The sequence below is a fragment of the Dasypus novemcinctus genome, chromosome 18 (assembly GCF_030445035.2).
Source record: "Dasypus novemcinctus isolate mDasNov1 chromosome 18, mDasNov1.1.hap2, whole genome shotgun sequence".
NCBI lineage: Eukaryota > Metazoa > Chordata > Mammalia > Cingulata > Dasypodidae > Dasypus > Dasypus novemcinctus.
In genome coordinates, this window is record NC_080690.1 from 55196119 (window position 1) to 55218120 (window position 22002).

Sequence of the window (22002 nt, forward strand, 5' to 3'; positions counted from 1 at the left end):
ATTTAAAACATTACACCCCTGAGGCTGAAACCAGTAACAATGTTTCTGAAGTAAGGCAAAAAGCTCAAGTAAACTTGCTGTTTTTATTGTGACGCCAACCGTATGTAAAAGCATTTTTAAAACTTGTGAATATTCTTCCAAGCGTCCTGGCTGATTACCCATACCCTGATGCTAGCGGAAACAATATTAAAATATATTTATACACGGCAATGCCAAACCCGGGTTACTACTGATTGACGCTCTTACCTTAAAGAAGGCTTTTCTGTTTCTGCGTTCCCGATACTGTCGTGGAAGAATCCCTGCTAAAGTTATTGCCTCGGGCCCCACGTTTAGGCGCCACTTGTGGGAGTCGATGGGCCCAAGGGTACTGGGAATGAAATACAAAGAAAGATTGGGTTCAGGGGATCTGCGAGCATTGGAGCCTCAAGCTCATCAGACAAGTTTTATTAATCTCAGGGGCTTCTTTATATACCCCAAGCAATTGTGAGAACCAGCAACTATTCTAGCTAACTATTCCCATTACCTCATTCTAAATAACACAGTGCACAGTGGATAAGATAGTTACCAAAACTCATAATGTTCTATTATATTATTGAAACAAATATACTCATTAATCTTGTTGCCCAGGTTACTTGAAATATCAAGTCTGGGTTCTGCTGGAATGTTATGTTCCCCAGAGAGATTAGCCACCTGCGCGTATATCTCTAGGGACAGCATGACCCAGTGGTCGGAAAGTAACTTGCTTCCATGGAAACAACATGCCTTTGTTTCCCACAATAGCCTTCTAACACTGAGCTGTTCTCCCTTGATCCTTTGATCTCCCACTGACCTCCATTTGCTTAGTGTCCCTGTTCTGATTTTCCATGACCCTCTGATTCAACACTCATCTCAACCTGGACTTCTCAGGACCCACTCACTCCACCTTGACCCAATGCCTACTGAACTCCTGGGAACAGTGAATGGTCAGAACTGTGATGGGGGAAGCACAGGCAGGCTGTGGGCCCCAGTTCAGGAGATCAGAGGAGGCTTCCTGAACAAGGTGACAAGTGAGTTGAGATCCGAAGTCAGACAGGGGAAGGGAGCAGGGATCAGCATCACGGACCAAGCCAGGAGAGGGGAGAGACTTTTTGGGGAACTGTGGTCATAATCAAATAAGTATAAAATATTCTACTAACTGGCTGTGAACTTAAGGCCAAGGAGGCTATTGGTGACAAGAAACTACAAGATCCACAGAACAGGGACAAAGAGACTTGAGCAAATGGAGACAGCAGTCACATACCTCTCTCGACAAGTTGTCCATGCAGAAAGAGAATAAAGATAAATGAGGGAAGCGGATTTGGCTCAACTGATGGGGGGTCCACCTACCACCTGGAAGGTCCAGGGTTCAAACCCAGGACCTCCTGACCTGTGTGGTGAGCTGGCCAACACACAGTGCTGATGCACATGAGTGCCATGCCACGCAGGGGTGTCTGCCGCATAGGGGAGCCCCACACGCAAGGAATGCACCCTGTAAGGAGAGCTGCCCCACACAAAAAAAGCGCAGCCTGCCCAGGAGTGGTGCTGCACACATGGAGAGCTGACACAGCAAGATGATGCAACAAAAAGAGACACAACAAAAAGAGACACAGGGAAGTGGACTTGGCTCAATGGATAGAGTGTCCACCTACCACATAGGAGGTCCACGGTTCAAACTCAGGGCCTCTTTGACCCGTGTGGAGCTGGCCCATGTGCAGTGCTGATGCACGCAAGGAGTACGGTGCCACACAGGGGAGCCCCACACGCAAGGAGTGCGCCCCTTAAGGAGAGCTGCCCAATGCGAAAGAAAGTTCAGCCTGCCCAGGAGTGGTGCCACACACAGGGAGAGCTTGATGCAGCAAGATGATGCAACAAAAAGAGACAGAGATTCCCAGTGCCACTGACGAGAATACAAGCGGACACAGAAGAACACACAGCAAATGGACACAGAGAGCAGACAACTGGGGTGGGGTGGGGGGGAGAAGGGGAGAGAAATGAATAAATAAATCTTTAAAAAAAAGATTCCCAGTGCCGCTGACAAGAATCCAAGCAGACACAGAAGAACACACACAGCCAGTGGACACAGAGAGCAGATAAAGGGGGGGGGGGGGGGGGGGAGAAATAATAAAGCTTAAAAAAAAAGATAAGTGAAAAGGCAGAGGGCAGATGGCATTTTAGAACTGACTTATTTATGATTTTGAGATGGGGAGTGCTGATGGGAAGAGGCCAGTGAGGAGAGGTTGGAAACCCAGGGAAAAGAGATACCAGGTGGATACACAGCACCCCATGAAACATGGAGTCAGGATAGCAGCAGAATTGGAATCTGAATAGGCAAGAAGGATAGTACTTAAAAGAAAGGAAAAAGCAATCATGAAATCCTAAATTGAACACTAGGACCCAGCTGTGTTATTCAGGGCTTATGGCAAGAGTGAGAGGATGGGCCAGTGAGAGATGAGTTGGGATAGCTGGCACAACCCAGCAGGAAAACTAAGCCAAAGTCGGTGTTCTGAATCCTGATATGGTAGTTTGAGACTGTCTGTAGCCCCAGAAAATCATGTTCTTAGAGCTGGTCCATTCCTGCGGGTGCGAACATATTGTGGTGGGACCTTTGGATTAGGTTCTTTCAGTAAGGAGTGGCCCAGAGTGGGTCTTAATCCTCCTACTGGAGTCCTTTATAAAAGAGATGAATGCAGAGGAAGTGAAAGAGAACCATGGAAGCAGGAAGCTGAAGGTAAGGAAGCCCAGAGAAGGAGAGAGAGCCCAGTAGAAGTCTTGCCATGTGACAGAGGAGTCCAGGATCCATGGCAACTGGTCTTCAGGAAGAATGCATCACATGATGATGCCTTGATGTGGACAGTTTTCATGGTCTCAGAACTGTAAGCTTGCAAGCAAATAAATCCCCATTGTAAAAGCCAATCCATTTCTGGTATATTGCTTTTCAGTAGCCTAGCAGAGTAAAACACATAACTTGCCTTAAACTTCAGATGTAACCTTGGGTGAGTGATTCAACCTCTCTCCATGCCTGTTTGCTCATGCACAAAAAGTGGTGATAAGAATTTTACCTGCCACATAGGGTGGCTGTGAGGCTACTTGTAAAGTACTTGGAAAACACTAAGTGTTTGATAAGTGAAAGCTGTGACAGCTCTTGGAGCTGCCTGTGTATTACTGGAGAGGCCGTCTATAAAGCAGAGTGCTTAAGAACATGAGTCCTGGAGTCAGAACTCCTGGGTTCAAAACCTGGCTCTGTCACTAACCTGCAGTGTGGACCTGAATAAGCTATGTTGATTCTCTGAGCCCCAGTTTCCTAATCAGTAAAAGGCAAAAAAAGACTTTAGACCTAGCTTGTCAGAGTGTTGTGAGGATTACGTGTCAACTATTATTTAAAATATTAAAATGTTTAATAAAACAATAAAGTAAAATATTTAAAATATTTACTATTGAAAATTTAGCATATTACCATAAAATATAAATTAGGTGATACTGTATTAAAATATCCATTGCATTATATTGCGTATTTTATTTATATTGATATACTATAACATATAATATTATAAAATAAGAAAATATGAAAGCATTTAAATAGTGCCTGGTACATAGTAAGTGCTCAGCAAACAATTTGATTAGGAAGATACAGATGAGAAAGATATAACAGGTTCCAGAGCTTTTTTTCTCTCAAAGCTTTTTCAGAGTTTTTTTCCCAAAGTGTTTATTATGGAAAATTTCAAGCATCACAAAAGAAAAGTGAATAGTGTTATGAAGCCCCATAATCCATCAGCCAGCTTCAACAGTTGAAAATATTTTGCTCTTCTTGATTTCATCTTTTCCTCCCACTCTTCGTTTTCTTCGTGCTGGCGGATTTTAAAGCAAACCTCAGAAAAAGGAATAAGTATGTAGCTCTGACAAACAACCTGGGCAGGATTCTCAGGGGTTTCTAAGCCCCCTTGACTCAGGGACTCTGGCCCTCGCACCCCGCCCCCGCCCCGCCTCCCCTCTCGGCAGGTGCACCCGCGCCCCGCGCGGCTCCCAGCCCAGCATGTAGAAGCGTGGTCGCGCCCCCGGCCGAGGGTAAGCTCCCCGATGATCCGGATGCTGGTGGAGCCCGAGGAGGCCGTGATCCTGCGGTCCTCTCGGGCGCTGGGAGGCCGCCTCGTGATAGCCTGCGGGGATTCCATCGGAGTTGCAGCCGACGACCTGGTGCTCTCTGCAGGTCCCCAGGCTGCCTGCCTAGAAGTCGTGTTCCGGGGTGCGGGACTCGGTGCTTCGAGGGCTGGTGAGGACCCTCCGCTCCCACCCCGAGACTCGGGAGCTCAGGCCACGGGCGGAAGGCGCGACCCGCCCACCCCCCTGCGGCTGGCGGCCTGGCGCCCCTGCCCTCTCTCTTGCGTGTCTCCCCGCAGCACCGAGCAGCTTAGACCTGCCGGCCGAGACCCAAGACTTCACCGCGTGACAGTCTCTTTCCGCGTCGCCAGGGCTGGGACCCCCAACTCAGACCTGCGCTGGGGGCGGGAACGAAGGTTTAAAATCTGGTGTCAAAAGCGAGCGCGTGCCTGTCTCCTCGCTCCCAGCGCCCCCGCATCCTGGGAGCTTAGGGATCCGAACCCGCAGCTCCCCGAGGACCCAGGAGTGGCCTCAGGACCCCCAGCCCCCTCTGACCAGGTAGGAATCCAATCGCCTAGCGCCCTCCACCTCCGGGACCCGGGTGACCCTGCCCCCAGCACTGCCGCCCTCTCAAGGACACCGATTCCCCGTAGGGCGGTGCTTCGGGCACGCGAACCAGCCTCTCTGCCCCCGATCCCCTCCCCATTGTGACGTAACGCAGCGACAGCCAATGGGGCGCGACGGCGCCGGAGAGCGCGCGGCCGGAGGCGGAGGTTTGGAACGGCGTGGGCAGGAAGTGGCCGTTCCATTGCTCTTCCGCTTCTCCCGAGTGCCGTAGGTTTGGTGTCGGTGGGGCGTTCGCGGCTTGCGCCCGCGGCCGCCGCCATGAGCCGCCTTAGCCGGATGCAGCGGCAGGTTCTGGGCCTGTACCGCGAGCTGCTGCGCGCCGGGCGCGGGAAGCCGGGCGCTGAGGCGCGGGTGCGGGCCGAGTTCCGGCAGCACGCCTGCCTGCCGCGCTCCGACGTGCTGCGCATAGAGTACCTGTACCGCCGCGGGCGGCGCCAGCTCCAGCTGCTACGCTCCGGCCACGCCACGGCCATGGGCGCCTTTGTGAGCCCGAGGGGTCGGCCAGGCGCCGTGGGGTCCCCGGAAACTCCGCCTGAATATGGGGACGGGCCGAGAAGCCCGCTGGACAGCACGGGAGCACCGGGGACCCCGCCGGATGGACGGTAGCAGGCAGAAGAGCCCGCCCGCTGGCGCAGGAAAACCGAGAGGCCCTTCTGACTGGAGGAGGGGACTGGGTAACCACCTGATGGAAGGTGAGAGGTCTTGAGAGCCTCGTTGGAAGGATTGGGGGAATTGGGGAGCCCTCCTGGAGGCCTGGGTGGTGGTGGCGGCAGAGAGTTGCCCGCTCTTGCACGATGCAGGGTGACAGGTCGGATCCCCCTTATAAGGGCTTGGAGCGGGCCAGGGTGCGAGCTGGCTGGACCGTGGCAAGCTGAGAAAGCATCTTCCTGGAAGACAAGGGAAGCCCGGACTCACCGCTGAGATGGCGCGAGACCGAGACACCCGTGCCTTAACTCCTGAGAACACGCCCACCCCTGGCTCCTCAAGGAGAGCCCCCACTCCTGTATTTAACTCTGAGAGAGCAGACTGTTTTTTCTGAGAAGTTTGGAAAGTGCGCTCATGAACATCATGAGGACACGGTGAGAAGCTCGGAACCCCTCTTTGGAAAATACTTATCCCATTAATTGTGACAAATCAGGACCAGTGAGGAAAAGGGTGGGACTAGGGGTCTCTCATCCCAGCTGACCAACTGAAGATTCCTACTGGATGGTTCTGAAGGGAATCTATGATTCCCGTGTACCTCTCTTCCAGGGCTGTTGAACAAAGGAATAAAAGTGGCAGGTACTTAACTTCCCTGTTGGTGGTTTTAAGGATTTCATGTATTTGGAAATTTTGAAGGGGCAACACACACACACACACACACACACACACACACACACGAGACCCTCTGGGAGGGGATGGGTGTGGTACATCAGGCAGGAGCCTGCTAGACTGGCAGACTGGTTGAAGCAACAGACTTCTGGGCAGATAATGAAAGGGACCCATTGTGGCTTGACCCCAGAGAGACCCAGTTGATTCCTTAATGGAAGGTGATGAGCCAGGAAAAGAAATGGTCAAGCTGAGGAGGCCTGGCTAGTTACTCCTGAGGTTGTAGTGGGGACCTCAAGCCCTTTCCAGTGTTTCATCAAACCTGGAAGCTTCCATCTTCCCCAAACCTGGCTAACAGGGGTCCAGCTTAAATTACAAACCAGAACTTTTGTTAGCAAGGCCCTCGGTGGGGTGGGGTGGGGTAGGGGTGGCTCTTTGGGCCACAGGCATATCCCTTCCCATGTCTCCATGTGGGCCTGCCCTGGACATTCTCCTGTGTGCTGCATTTTGCAGCCCAGAGCTGTATTTGCACCCATATCAAGTAAATAAGTGGAATGTGAATGAGTTCTTAGCAGATGCAGTTGGGGAGAGGAGGAGGACCGTAGGAAAGGAGCCAGGCCTGGGACTCGGGAAAGGATGGACAGAAGAGAAACAAGGTCTCTACCTTAAACCCAGTGGAAGAGGCAAGTGCCCAAATAATTAAAAATATGGTTGAAATATGAAGAATTTAGGAGCAGTTAGCCAGGAGGGACAGGCTTCTAAGCAGGAGGACCAGTGTAGGCAAATTGTGGAGGGGCCAAAGGGGAGAAACACAGTGTCCCAGCCGGGGCCTGGAGTGCCCCAGAGCACAAGGCTGTGGGGCAACTTGGATGTGGCACCTTGTTCATCTCTCCCAGCTTCCACTGTTTTCATCTGGGGATCCTGTTAATCCTGCCCTGCCTTGATCTCAGCCGAAGTCCTGGAAGTGGCTCATGGGGCCTTACCCAGCCAGCCACATTTCCAACCACATCTCCCACCTTTCCTCTTCCTCTCTCCTGGCCCCATAATCTTGAGCCCTTATTTCTCAGGATTGGAGTTTCAGCCAGGGCTGCAGGCAGTGAGAGCTCCCACTGGGGCTGGGCATCTTGGGTCGGCAGGGAGTTGCTGCTCACAGGTGTTACAGATGTATGGGTTTACCAAGTGGAGAAGATGGGGAAGGGAACACCTGATTTGAGGGAAGGTTGTGTGGAGCTTGGACTCCAGAACTGGAATGCTAGGATTTGAATCCCAGCTCTAACACTTAATAATTCTGTGATCATGAGTAAGTGATTTTGCCTTGGTGCCTCAATCCCCTTATCTATGAAATGGTCATAATAACACCTCCTTCATGGACCTTTCCTGTTGATTGAATTAAATACTGATGATGATGCCCCACCCCATGACCCTTGCACCCACTTGCATTCACATGCCGCTGTAGAAGGGGGTTCCCAGACACCTGACAGCTTCAGCCCTGAGCCTCTGCATCTCTCCCCCAGGACTTTCTGGGAGTTATGGGAGGTGAATTAATGGTCTCGGAGACTGTGGGGACCAGTCTGGGTGAATGTCCCAGCCTGCCTGTCATCTGGTGAGACAGTTGCAACACATGTTCAACGTGGTCCTTCAAAGGTTCCCCCAAGGGATTTGGCCTCAGTTTCTCAGAGCAATAACCCTTTTTGGCTTTCCCCTGCCCTGTCTCACTCTCCCTCTTCCCTTACTCCTTCTGGGATCACCTCCCAAATCAGCTACCTCCCGATGCTCCGTTCAGAGCGCTGGTGTGTAAAGCACGGGATCCCATGCACAGTGTGCAGTGGGTGCTCCATATGTGCCTGCTGCTGCCAAGGCTCAGGGGCGTCGCTTCATGGCCCTGCACGTTAAACCCTGGTGTTTTGATTTCATTCACCCTTCTCTAGTTGTGTTAGAGAATGCCCTTGACCACTTTGCAAGGTCCAAGAGCCTTAAGTCCGAGGTCTTGTGCCAGAAATCCTTAGCACCATGGCACAGTAACTCAGCCCAAAACCCCTTCCAGGAGGGCTGGCCCAGGGCTTACCTCTTGTTCTACGATTGCCTCTGGCCGGACTACAGTATCATGGACTGAAGGAGGATTTGTGGACTCTTTAGTCCAATAGCCTAGATCAGTGTGGGGGACTGAATGATTTAGATGTGTTCTTAATCATAATCTAGATTAATATTCATCTATATTCCCATGGGGGGGGGCGGTGAACTCTTTGTAAATAGGCTTTCTTGAAGATGTTATTTGTAGTGAAGTGTGGCCCAGCTGGGTCTTCATCTGGATTACTGCAGTCCTTTATAAGCAGAAGAAATTTAGACATAGCCAAGGAAGGCCACAGGGAGAAACAGGAAGTCAGTGGGAACCCAGAAGAGAAAGGAGAGAACATTGCCATGTGATGGCTAGAAGCAGAGATATGGTCCAAGGAACCCCAAGGACCATGACAAGTGAGCACCAGACTGCTCTAGTCTTCGGAGAGGAAGCAAGCTGTCTAGCCTCCAAAACTCTGAGCCTATAAATTCCTTTTGTTTAGCCCATTGTGTGGTATTTGTCATGACAGCCTGGCAAACTAAGACAGTGAAGAAATTGAGGTATCCAGAGATCAAACCCCTCTCTCTGTGTTGGTGAATCTGGGTAAAGGGTATAAGGAAATTTGTTGTGCTATTCTTAAAACTTCAGTAATTTGAAACAAAATAAAAATTAAAAATCAAAACCAAAAAAGTGAATGGTTGTATCAAGGTCTCACTGCTTATCATTGTATCTTTGGACAACAGAGATGTTCACACACAGGGCGCATTGTATATTTTACACTTACAGCACATCTCAATTGAACTAAATTCTCCAGTTAAAATGAAATGTAGTCCTGCCTAAAGTTGTTTAATGGGAAAAATATTTTAAACTAGTTCAGTTTTTACTTTTAAATTAATTAAAAGTAAATAACGGGAAGCGGACTTGGCCCAATGGATAGGGCATCCGCCTACCACATGGGAGGTCTGCGGTTCAAACCCTGGGGCCTCCTTGACCCGTGTGGAGCTGGCCCATGCGCCACCTGCACAGCATCTTCTTCAAACAGCAACATCCTGGGTGTGGATGACTGGGATTTTTACACAGTGGTAAAAGTTTTATGGTTATATTTTTAAGAGTCCTGATCATTTGGGGATGTTCCATGAATTGTTTATGGGTGAAAGGATTTGATGTCTAGAATTGACTTCAAAGTAATGTAGGGGTAAAGCAGCAAGTGGATTGGCCTTGAATTGATAGTAGTTGGAGTTGGTGATGAGTCCACAAGGGCTTGTGATGCTCGAACTTCTTTTGCTGTACAGGTCCAAAAATTAACATAATGCAAACTAAACAAACAAAACTTCCAAAGGTGCCCATTTCACTCAGTCTAGAAGTCCTCAGTGTCCCATGAGGCCCCAGTGATCTGGCCCCCATCACCTCTCCCACCCTATCTCCTCTTACTCTCCCCCTTGACCACTCACACTCCAGCCACACTGGCCTTCCCATGTGCCAAGCACATTCTTACCTCAGGGCCTTTGCACTTGCTGTTCCTTCTGCCTGGAATGCTTTCCCTCTAGATCTGTGCTGTCCTATACAGTAGCGGACCCACATGCAGCTTGGGCATTTGAAATGTGTTTAGTGGGATCGAGGAACTAAATTGCAATGTTATTTACTTTTAATTAATTTAAATGTAAAAACTGAACTAGTGTAAAATATTTTTTCCATTAAACAACTTTAGGCAGAACTACATTTTAACTGGAGAATTTAGTTCAGTTGAGATGCACTGTAAGTAAAATATACACCACCATATTTCAAAGATTTAGTAAAAAAAGGATTGTAAAAGATCTCATTAAGTTATTTTATATTGATTACATATTGCAGTGATAATATTTTGGATATACTGAGCTAAATAGAAAATTTTTTAAAAATTCAGGGGAAGCGGTTGTGGGTCAACTGACAGAGCATCCGCCTACCATATGAAGGGTTCAGGGTTTGATACCCAGGGCCTCCTGACCGTGTGGTAAGCTGGCCCATGCGCAGTGCTGCCGTGCACAAGGAGTGCCGTGCCACGCAGGGGTGTCCCCTATGTAGGGGTGCCCCACGTGCAAGGAGTGCACCCCACAAGGAGAGCCGCCCATGTGAAAAAAGCGCAGCCCACCCAGGAGTGGCACCACACACACGGAGAGCTGATGCAGCAAGATGATGCAACACAAAAAGCGACACAGTTTCCCGGTGCCACCTGACAAGAAGGCAAGCGGACATGGAAGAACAAACAGCGAATGGACACAGAGAAGAGACAAGGGGGGAAAGGGGAGAGAAATAAATAAATCTTAAAAAAAAAAATTTCACCTGATTTTATTTTTTAAATGCCACTACTAGAAAACTTAAAATTCCAGTAGAACTGCGTTACATTTCTGTTGGACAGCACTACTCCAGACGTCCGCGTGGCTTGTTTCCTCACTCTAATTTGCTTAAATGGCATAATTATAACATAGCGACATAACTGTCTCCCCATGCCTTCCTCAACCATCCTATTTAAATTGTACCCCCTTTCCCCTTGCCTACTTTTTCCACTTAGCACTTACCACCATCTGATCCTTTACTCATTTGTTCTTAATTATCTGTCTCCCCTGCTAGAATGTCAGCTCCACAGGGACAAGGCCTTTAGTCTGTCTGTTTCACAGCCACCTCCCTGCTCGACCAGGGCCTGGCTCGTGGCAGGCACTCAGTCCACATCTGTTAAAGGAATGAGCACATGACACAGATGTGCTCCATTACCAGGTCTGTTGGGTCAGTGTTGGGTCTTGGCTGGTGATCCCAGTGAGATCATGATTCGTTGGCTGGGCGCAGAGACAGGGCCTGGCATTTGTAACCAAATAATGGGCCCAGGTTGGCCTACTGACTTCTGCTTCCTTCTCCCCCCACAGTATCTGTCCCCCTGTTCTGGTAACAGCCCCATGATTCTCTTTGGAGACCTCCTCTTCCCCCATGTTCAATCCTCAAGGTACAGGCAGGACTGACAGCAGCCCCTGGCAAAGGGGGGTGTGGGCACCAAGCCAGGCAAGTCAGCCCTGGGATTTCAGTTAGAATTCTAAGGGGAGAGCAACCCCTATTGATGGCTAAATTGGTGGGAGTATGCCTGGAGGTTTTTTGTTTTTGTTTTTTTTTAAGATTTATTTATTTATTTAATTTCCCCCCCCTCCCCTGGTTGTCTGTTCTTGGTGTCTATTTGCTGCGTCTTGTTTCTTTGTCTGCTTCTGTTGTCGTCAGCGGCACAGGAAGTGTGGGCGGCGCCATTCCTGGGCAGGCTGCTCTTTCTTTTCACGCTGGGCGGCTTTCCTCATGGGCGCACTCCTTGTGCGTGGGGCTCCCCCACGCGGGGGACACCCTTGTGTGGCACGGCACTCCTTGCGGGCATCAGCACTGCCCATGGCCAGCTCCACACGGGTCAAGGAGGCCCGGGGCTTGAACTGCAGACCTCCCATGTGGTAGATGGACGCCCTAACCACTGGGCCAAAGTCCGTTTCCATGCCTGGAGGTTTTGAGGGGCACTCTGGCCACCACTAGGATACGAGTGAAGCCGAAACATGGGAAAGAACTGAGAGGAGACATCATTTGAGCCCCTGGATCTGGCTGTACTGCAAGTCTCGAACTTTTCAGTGACCCACAAAAATAAGTTCCTGTTTCTGTTGAAGTTGATGGGGAGTGGACTTCCTCAGCCAGTGACTTCCCTTCTCCAAGCCTCAGTTTCCTATCCTGTGTCATGGTGGCACATTGCTGGGTGGTTGTAAGAATTAAAGGAGAAGGAAGGGGACTTGACCCAGTGGTTAGGGCGTCTGTCTACCACATGGAAGGTCCGCGGTTCAAACTCCGGGCCTCCTTGACCCGTGTGGAGCTGGCCCATGCGCAGTGCTGATGCGCGCAAGGACTGCTGTGCCATGCAGGGGTGTCCCCACGTAGGGGAGCTCCACACGCAAGGAGTGCACCCGTAAGGAGAGCCGCCCAGTGCGAAAGAAAGTTCAGCCTGCCCAGGAAGGGCGCCGCACACACAGAGAGCTGACAACAAGATGACGCAACAAAAAGAAACACAGATTTTTGTGCTGCTGACAACAGAAGCAGACAAAAAAAGAAGAACACGCAGCAAATGGACACAGAAAACAGACAACCTGGGTGGGGGGCGGGGGTGGGGAGAAGGGGAGAGAAATAAATAAATAAGTAAATAAATAAATAAAAAGAGAATTAAAGGAGAGGGGATTTGTGTTCAGTGCAGATAGAGGAGCCTTTGTTCTTGAGTCTGATTCTCTTCCCACCTCTTAACCGGATACCTTAAGCTCTGGGGCGAGGGAAAAGCCCTGGCAATTCAGCTTGGTGTGGCTGAGACCTGGGGAAAGGGGAGTCTATAGTCCCAGGCTAGTGCTGGCCCTGCCGGGAGGCTCACAACATGATGTCTGAACAGAGCACCTGAATGGGTGTGGGGGCAGGGGCTGCAGCAAGTACTGCTGGCACCTTGCCAGTATGGCCAGCATCCTTCCTGCCTCAAGCGTCCTGTGGCAAGCACCTGTGCTGCTTTACCTGCGGGACTTCGTAGGTGGGACAGGCTGGAAGCACTGGGAAGTTGATGTCTTCAGGAACAGTCCTCAACCAGTGAGGCAGGGAGGCTTCCTCACCCCTCAGGGGGAGTGACTTTGAGTGTCGCAAAGTAGCAATCAGCTCATTAAATCACCCATATTCAGCTTCCTCCCTTCCCTGTCTCACTTCCACAGGTCTGTCCTTACCAACCTTCCAGGATCGCCTCCCAAAGAAACTATTAGTACGTGAATCTCTGTCTTAGGTCTGGGGGAACCCACATCAAGATGGGCTGATTCACAAGTTCTGTGTTCTGTGCTTAAGGCAATAGTGTCCGTGGCAACAGGTAGGGGTGTGTGTGCCCAGGGAGGGGGGTTGTCCAGACACATCAGGGCCTCATCCCAGATTCCAGGTTCTCAAGCATCCGATATCCTCACATCCTTTGACGATCACCATTTATTACATCTCAGCTGTGGACTCATGTTGGGGGGGGACCGTTGACATAGCTGAGCACCAGGCAGGGAGTCCTGGCCAGTCGGGCATGAGAGCAGCTGGGGCCCCCTGACATGGGTAGGAGCAACATGGCACCCACCAGAAGAAGGAAGAGGAGAAAGAGGAAGGTCAGGGGTCGCCTGGATGCAGGAGTGGGGGCTCTGCAAAGGGAAATGCAGTGTCAGCTGTAGGGATGAGCTGCCCCATGAGCCCTGGCCCCCACACCCCCAGACCCAGGCATCTCACCCAGGATCCACCTCTAGCGTCACTTCCTGAGGCTTGGGGAAAGCTTGTCTCTTCTTGTCCTAAAGGTAGACATCAAGCAGCAGGATGGATGGAAGTGACACTTAGTCCTGACTTTCCCTTACTGTCGACTTAGAGGGCTGGGCTTATTTCCCCAACTTTTCTGGTACCCCTTCTATCCCTCACATCCCACACGGGCTTGGAATATGTCAGTTGTTTGCACCTGCCCTACATCCAACCCCCTTTTCCTGATAACAGTGGCTCGACTGCTGGGGGTTGGTCATACCTCCCTACTCTGGGGCTTTCAGGGTCAGGTACAGGTGATCTCATTCCTCCCTCCTTCCATCATTGGGCAGGTGACCCAGATCTGGCCAATCAGAGCATGCCATCAGCCGGCCATTGCGATTGGCTCAGGGGGCAGCCCATGGCCCAGGCTGGGCAAATAAGGACTTTGGCTGTTGCCAGCAGGTCAGAGGCACTCTCCTTCCCTAGGGGCAGGTAAACCAGTGGGAAATGAGTGTGTAGCTGCTGGGGCAGCCCTTTAGCCTGAGAAAGAAGTCACTTGGGGAAAGTAGAGTGGAGAGGGGCAGGGACTAAGCCCTAACATGAAGTCCTATATTCAGCAATGTTTGGATTTTTCAGTTCATGGAAAAATAGCATGCCCTTTTTTGTTTATTCAGTTTGGGTTGGGTTTCTGTCACTGCATCAAGATTCCTGAGTAACACCTGGCTGAGGACCACCTTACCTGAGGCTTCCTGAGCAGGGAGCGTCTTCGGTGACCTGCTAAGTGTTTCCGGTGGCTGAGGCCTGACACAAGCAGGTCCTGTGGGGAGAAAGAGGTGTGGGCTCATTGGAGAGCCAGCAACAAAGAGACACACAGGTGGGAAGGGGTGCTGTCATAGAGATGAGATTCTGGAGAATAGAGAGCAATCTCAGGGGAGAGACCAAGAAAGGGGGAGAGCCAGGGAAACAAAGGGAGGAGAGGCATTATTTATTCATTCACTCAACAACAAATATTTCATGAGTGTCTACAGCATGCCAGGCGCTGTGCTAGGAGCTTGAGACACAGTGAGGATGGAAACAAAGTCCTGGCTTCTATGGAGCTTATATTCTAGTGGGAGAGAGACTGGAAATTAATTAATAAATGTATAATGTCCAGATGTGGTGCCATTAGGAAAAAAAAAAAAGAGGATAAGGAGTGAGAGTGTTTGGTGGCTGGAGCAGGCCCCTCTGAGGAGGTGACACTTGAGCAGAGACTAGAATGAAGTGAGGAGGGGAGCCAGGCATGCATCCGGGGGCTTTGAGATGGGAGTGAATTTGGAATGTTAGAAGAGTCAGGCTACTGGGTTCGTAGCAGAGTAAGTGAGGGGGAGGTGAGAAGAAATGAGGTTGAAGATGGAGACAGAGACAGAGAGGGGAGAAAGGGAAACAGAGGACAAAGACAGGTAGAGGGAGTGAAGAAAACATTCTAGCACCAAGAGAAAAAGACTCCAAGAGCCAGAGCCAGAGGGAAAGGCCCAGACAGCCAGGCCTCCTTGAAAGAGAAGCCCCTGCTAGGATGCTCACAGAGGTGTCCACGTGCCCTCACCTCAAGGCTCTGTTCCCTGCCCAGGGAGCCCCTGTGGCCGCACAGCTCGCAGGGAGCCCCTGGTGTCCTGGGTGACTTTCGGCCCAAGGGCCCAAAGCCCCCCACATCCCCCGCTGGGTCCCACTCCAGCTCTGCAGGGGTGGGGAGGCCACCAGGTGCCCAAGGTCTCCAGACCCCACCAGGTCCTGGCCCATCCAAGTCCCCCTCAGCCTCCAAGTCCTGGTCCAGCGTGCTGACCTCCTCCAGCACCTGGGTCAGAGAACAGAAGTCAGTCGGGTTGTGGGATTGGGGCCTGGGTTGGGGACCACCAGAATGGAGCGTACCAGGCTGTAGCTGACCAGCTGGGCCTGTAGCCGCCACAGGCGCCGGAAGATGCTGTTTCGGTGAGCTCCAAGGGTCCTCAGGAGCTGCTCCAGGGATGCCCGGGCCTGAGGCGCAGTCCTCCGTGCCAGCCCCTCCCCGAATGCCAGCAGGGCGTCTGCGCGCTCAGCTGCCCCACACAGGTCTGCCTGTAGGGCCTGAGGACACATGGACATCACAACCACATATACCAGGGCCCTGGAGACTGGGAACATAGGGTAACACTCCCCTATTTCCTACCCAAAGACCTAGAACATAAGGGAGTAACATCTCACTTCCCACCCCGGAGAGCTGGCACCCACCTCTTGGACCCTGACCACCCCCCCATCTTGGCCTCCCACCCACCTACCTGCAGCTGGACCATCCCTCTGTGGGCTGAGGCCCAGGGTCCCAAGCCTCGCTCCAGGTCCTGCAGCCGGAGGCCCAGCCCAAACAGGCAGAGGTGCAGGCTGTCCCGCTCAGCCTCCAATACCTCCTGGCCAGAGATGGGGCCCTGGTGAACGCAGAGGGCTGAATGGGCTGACCAAGATGTGGCTCCCATGGCCACCCCACTTCCACAGGCCCCTGCCCTCTGGATGCTTTCTCTGCAGCAGGTCCACACCAAGCCTGGGAAGTTCCCACCCAGGGCCCATCCCAGTGGCGACCTCTAGTTCAAGGTCTCCAGGTTTTCAAGGCTCCTGCAAATGTGAATATACTGGGCCTGGGGGTCTGGTCAGGGAGGGTGTGATGAGGCTGGGTACCAGGGTCAAGGCTGAACTACTTCTCTCCTAGGCAGTAAAATTGCAATACATCTAATCTAGTTGGTAAATAACCATGTCCCTGAGCCTCCGAGTGTCCCTGACCCCCACAGATGCCCAGCACCCTTCTAGAATCATTGCCTCATTCCTGGTGTGGAGGCAAGAGAGGAGGTGGGGCTGGCACAAGGGTCTGAGGCAGCCTGGGTCACCTCAGCTCACCTCAGGGTGCTTTCCCCTCGCTGGATCCTCAGAAGAGGGTGCTGGCAATCTGGAGGGGACAGTGGCAGGCTCAGAGCCCATCAGTCCAGTCTGGAAGTTTTCAGAAGTGTCCAGGGAGCCCTGGCCCAGTTTCTGGGCCTGCTCAGGCCTGGGAGGTAAGGGTTGTCAACAAGCACCTGGGTGAGCCTTGGTGCCCCCATTTTCTCCCCACTACACCCATCCCCAGCGACCTGGCCCACTGTCGCCAGGTGATTACAGCCCCCTCACCGCCCGCTCTAGCTCCCACCCTCTGGGAATCCAAGTCTCAAAAGGCCCAGCCCCCACCTGATTCTCTCCTCTCCAGAGGCAGGGTAGACCGTGCATCCATCGACGTCTGGCTCCCTAGGGGCTCCAGGAGGATGGTTGAGGGGCTCTGAGGGGAGTCTAGAGCCGAGAAGGGGCAGGGCCATAGTTGGGGGCCCGGGGACAGAGAGGTAGATGAGGACCCCCAGTAAGAGCCCTTTCCCTAGCCAGGGGTTTCCCCCCAAACTTCCTCAGCAGCACTTCCCCAGGCCTGGGGCAGTGGAGAGGCCCGGGTGCAAGCTCCGCCCCCTTCCAAGTGGAACCTGGATCCAGGTAATTCGATGCCCAACTCAGGTGACACTAGCACCACTTAACTCCTTCCTTCCCAGCAGGACCAGGGCAGGGCCTCCCAACCCCACCCCACCCCATCCCAAAGGGGTTCCAGATATAACCTCCGTCCCCAAGAGCCCTGGATTCTGCTTCCCTCCTCGGTGACCCCCATATCTGCATCAGCAGACATCTTGCCCCATCCATTTCTGGCCCCAGGTGCAGGCTCCTCAGGAACCCCAGCATCTGGCCCCATCCCCAAAAATCTAAACCCAAAGAACGATACTTTCCATTTATTTAAAATGGGATCTTGTCTCGTGGCTCGCACAAAATTATTAGGAAAATAAATAAGGCTGGGGAGCCGCCTCTGCCGAGGGTTCCCAGGCCACTGGGTGGCGGCTGCCCCAGGGGGCGGGCGCGTGGCGGTCACTTGCCGAGCAGCAGGCCGGCGCGCAGAACGCGGGGCACGCGGCGGATAGTCAGCGAGACCCGGGTGCCGCGGACCAGGCGGGCTCCGGGCCGCGCCGCCGGGCAGGCGGCGGCGTTGGGCGGCATGGAGGCGGCGTCCAGCATGTCCTCGCGGGCCGCTGCGATGCCGTGGAGGAGCCGCGTGTAGGCGGTGCCCCGGAGCACCAGCAGGCTGCGCGCTTCCAGCAGCAGCGAGGTCGCAGGCACCGGGGGTGCGCGGGGCTGCAGGTGCGGGGAGGCTCAGCAGGTCCCCAGAGGCCGGGGTGGGGTAAGGGGGGTAGGGTGGGGTGAGGGCGAGAGGTGAGCAACCTTCCGGGATCTGGAAACGAGGGCCAGTGAGCCCCAAGGGCAAAGGCCGAGGGTCCAGAGCCCTCTCCGGGATGAGGGCTTTGTGGTCCCTGGGTGGGCACAGGGCTGCGGGGAAGGGTGCAGGGCAGGAATCGGCAGCTTCTTGGGACCGAAGGGACTAGGCTTCCAGGGGTCGGAGGGCCCTGGGGCTGCAGAGCCATTTCTAAGAGGCTGGGGCCAGGACCAAGGGAGCTGCGTAGGGGGGTGGGGCTGTCTCATCAGAGCAGCAAATCATGTGTTGAGGTACCCGGGAGGATTTCAGGGTGTCCTGCACTGCAGATAACATTACAGGAGCAGCAGGGAGGGTGTCACTGTTGGGGAGACTTGTACAGTAAATAGGCAGAGAGTTGGGGTATCTAGGAGAATGTCAGGGGCACCCCATGAGTGAATGGCATGAGGGTATCTGAGGACATCAGAATGGCTATCGGGGTACTGGGGAGTGCCACATGGGGTGTGCGTGGACCTGGGGCTACTGGAGCCCTCCATGAGCCTGTGGGGTCAGGGGATCTGTGGATCCCATGGTTTCTAGGGTACTCTGCAAGCAGGTGAGTTGGCTGTCTGGGACGATGTGGGTACACCCCAAGAGGAGGCAGGGGAAGTCATCAGGGGAAAGTGGGATGGGTGGCATGTCAGCGCACTCAGGAGGGCTGGGGCAGCATCTCAGGGCCCACCTGCTCTGCCACATCGTCATCCTCTGGCTGCCGTGGCTCGTAGAGATCCAGCATGGTGTGGGAGCCCAGGCTGATGGTGCTGACGGTCGGGTAATACAGTGGTCCATCCTCATGGGGCTGGGGAGTGGGCACCAGGGCTGGGCAAAGCAGAAGCCCACCCCCCACACACATACCCTCGGGGGCTAAAGCAGGTGGCAGGGAGGATCCCAAGCTGGGGAAAGGGAGATGGATAGCTGGTTGGGGTATGTGGTTGCTTGATGAGTGCGGGGGTGGTTTGGAAACATGATGCCCTGCCCTGTGGTGTGTCAGAGGTCTGGCGGGGGAGGCAGTTTCCAGGGAGGCCAGGGTTGAGGGTGTGTGGTTACCATGATGCCCTCCCCAGGCAGATACTGGTTCACGAGGACATGGTTGGCTGGGAGACCCCCAAAAAGGCTGAGGTCGGACACTTTGTCCACGTAGCGCTGGAGCCACAGGGGCAGCCGCTCAGGGACCATCCCCCGGGGATGGGGGAGCCCACCTGGGGGAGGGCAACAGGGTCCTGAGGGCACCTAACCAAGGAGTCCCGGCACCTAGAGCCTCCATTAGGGTACCCAGTGGTTGGTAGCATCCTGACCTCCTCAGGGATCCCTGACCCTTTGGAGATAGCCACCCAACCCCTCAAAGGCTTCTTCAGACCTCCGGGACCCTTTGAAATATCCCCAAGTTGTCAGGAAATCCCCAACCTCTCAGGCCCTCCACTGACCTTTCAGAATCTTCCTGGCCCCTGGAGAACCCCTTGAACCCTCGGGGAACCCCAGCATCTTGAGACAATTCCACCTGAGTCCAAGGCCCCAGCCCACGTTCCAGAATCACCCATGTCCTCAGGCAATGCCACTTACCCCAGTTCTGTAACTTTCTCCCAGAGAGCTGGGTCCACTTTGGCTTTGGGGCATTAAAGACCTGGGAGGCAGAGACACAGACCACGCCCCTCTCAGGACTACCTCACCCTGATTCTCCCACCCAGGGCAACAGGGGAGCCTTTACCCAGGCTGGAAATGGGGCATATCTCTCAGTGTCTGTAGGATCATTCTCTAAGATACATGTTCCCAGGATATTGTTATTTGCCTTCTCCCCCGGGGAAACCTCTGGCCCCAAAGTATACCTGTGTCTACCGGGACTGAGAAGTACCAGGACTGCACAGTCATGGTCTGAATCTACTTAGTGGTCTGGACAGGGCTCTTTTGGCCTAGCAAATAGTCTACACTTGGTTAATTTCCTGATTCCTGGGCTATCTCAGCACAGTCTGAGTTCTGAAATTTTCTTGTTTCTATTGCCGGGAGAAGGGAGTGTGCTAAACTGGGTTATTTCAGCACAGTGAAGAATATTTTGAAAATCTTTCACTGCCAAGATCCCCAGGATCTAGAATGGGCTATCTCAGCACAAGAAGTCTATAGTCAATTATCTCCTAATTCCTAATTCCTCGCTGATTCAGACCAGGGATTATGAGACATGTAAATTCTTCACTCCTAAGAACCCAAGGGTTTAGAACAGGCTATCTCAGCAAAAGTCTGTGTTCAACTTCTTCCCAGGACTCAAGCTAGACTAGGTGACCCCAGGGAAGATCTGTGCTCTGTAAACTCATTCCTAAGGATCTGAGACTGCCAAGGGCCACACCAGAAAGCCCTTTGCAAGAGGCTAGCTGAGGGTGGAAAATTCTTTCCCCAAACCTTAAGAATATGGACAGGGCTATCTCTGCACAGATGATCTGTGTCTGGTAGCCTTGTTCCTAAGACTCCGGGTCTATGCCGAGCTATCTCAGCACAGGGAAGAGTTGACCCTGTAACATTCTGATTCCTGGGCTATCTCAGTACAGAAAGCTAAACACTGTAAATTCTTCATTCCCCAAACCTCAAGAGTCTGAACTGGGCAATTTCAGCCTATGTTTATAACCTTCTCTTCTCTAAGAAAAGGCTATCTCAGCACAGGGAGGATAAGCAATGTAACGTCCTTGTTCCTGAGACTTCGGTAGCATTGGGTTATTCCAGCACAAGGAATCTGATCTCAGTCACATCCTCATGTTGGGGGCCAAACTCCATAGTAACCACCTCCTTTCTAAGAATCAGTTTGGTTCCTGCTCCTTGGGAAAAGTTCTTTCTGACAGGCCTCAGTGGTCCTGAGAGAGGAGCAGGGAGGATGGGGGATGGCTGGGTGGCCCCCTTTTTCCTGTCAGGTCTATATTGCAGCCTTGGGGACTCTCACATAGGGGCTGGGAGGTGAGGAAGGATCTGAGAAGAGAGAAAAGCAGACCAGGAGGGGGTTAGGGTCACCTGTCGAAGCAAATACTCCTCCTCTTCCTTGGAGATGAAGTCTGGGACATAGTAGATTACAGGTGGTGCCTGGGATAAAGAAATGCCCCTGAAGGTGTGGCCCTTTGGCCCATACGGGGACCCTACCCTCACTAAGCAGCTCCCCTGGGGTGGAGCTCAGGATATCCTCAGACAGGCCTGAGCCTGAACTCGAGGGACCAATGCCCATTGCGGGGTGGGGGGTGGCAGGACCCTGAGGGTAAGGATGAATTTAGAGGGCGGGAACAGTAGCAGCCCAGGAATCCAGGAGGCAGCCTGCCTGTCCCCACCCCCTGCCACACACATTCACTCACTGCACCCCCAGACCCGGCAACCTGCTCCACCCTGAATGGTTCCAGAGCTGGGACCCTGGCATCCTGCTCCTCCATCTCGTCACCAACTCCGTGCACCCTCTCCTGTGGGGAAGAGAGGACACACTAGGGTCACCAAGCTTCGGCCCCTCAGGCCATGAGCCAGCCTTCTGCCCCGCGCGGGCTAGGGCCTCACCTCGGCCTTCTCCTACACGCATCTCGTCTTTAAAACCTGCAGCCTCGGCAACGCGCTGAATGCCGGGGCACAAGGAGCACCCCAAACTCCATTCACCAAGGGCCCGGTAAACCACTCACCAAGAACATCCTCTGGCCCAGACAGGGGGCCTTTCCCCACAGCCCCACTCAGCCCCCAGGGCTTTTAAATACCTCCATTTGGGTCCCCGACCTAAGCACTTCAGACCTGCAACCACAAGCCCGGTTCTCGGGGACCCAGTGGGCCTTCCCCCGGACTCAAGTCCTTTCAGATTCCCACTCTGAGCCTCCTAAGGTACGTCCACCCTCACCCTCCTCGGGGACCCCGCGCTGGACCCCCTCACACTTCTCTTCTCCGAGCGACCCCTCGCCCCAGCACGCCTGGACCTCCAGGCCTACGGCTGACCCCTCTCAAACCTTCGCTCCCTGAACCCACTGGTGTCTTCTAGGATCCCACACTCTGAGCCTCCTCAGACCGCCCCCACTCTGGGCTTCCCCGGATCCCAACCGCTCTCAGCCCGCTCGGACCCCCATCTCCGTCCCCGGCCACCTCGACACTGACCGTCCACTACTGTCCCCTCCAGTTTCCAAATTCCGCACCCCCATCCCCTTCCCAGCTACTCCGCCCTACGCTCCTGACGCAAGGGTCCGCAGGCCAATAGGAACACTCAAAGTCTTGCAGGGCCCGCCCTCCACCCAATTAGAGCTCACGGAACTCGCCCGCCCCTTCAGCCTCGCTCAGGGATAGGCTACGCCATCTAGCCTTTAAGCCATTGGGT

General features: G+C 53.4%; 3 protein-coding genes across 3 annotated transcripts; 1 reads left to right on the forward strand and 2 right to left on the reverse strand.

Annotated features, from left to right (window-relative positions):
• Positions 1-4897: 4897 nt before the first annotated feature.
• SDHAF1 (succinate dehydrogenase complex assembly factor 1) lies at positions 4898-8794 on the forward strand. Its single transcript, XM_058279278.1, has one exon. It carries the CDS (start codon positions 4999-5001, stop codon positions 5344-5346), a length of 348 nt encoding a protein of 115 aa, XP_058135261.1. The 5' UTR covers positions 4898-4998; the 3' UTR covers positions 5347-8794.
• A 1620-nt stretch (positions 8795-10414) lies between these two features.
• SYNE4 (spectrin repeat containing nuclear envelope family member 4) lies at positions 10415-17055 on the reverse strand. The gene is made up of 8 exons (XM_004464888.5): positions 16604-17055; positions 16280-16427; positions 15673-15816; positions 15287-15481; positions 14964-15212; positions 14121-14198; positions 13379-13437; positions 10415-13293 (listed from the first exon to the last, which is right to left on the reverse strand). The coding sequence occupies exons 1-8, from the start codon at positions 16726-16728 to the stop codon at positions 13119-13121; spliced, it is 1173 nt and encodes a 390-aa protein (XP_004464945.1). The 5' UTR covers positions 16729-17055; the 3' UTR covers positions 10415-13118.
• Positions 17056-17166: 111 nt separating this feature from the next.
• ALKBH6 (alkB homolog 6) lies at positions 17167-21838 on the reverse strand. The gene is given in 8 exon segments (XM_004464889.5): positions 17167-17578; positions 18376-18492; positions 18741-18892; positions 19254-19314; positions 20682-20750; positions 21035-21088; positions 21091-21115; positions 21786-21838. Coding segments are annotated over 8 exon segments (786 nt in total). The 5' UTR covers positions 21830-21838; the 3' UTR covers positions 17167-17314.
• Between the last annotated feature and the right edge of the window lie 164 nt (positions 21839-22002).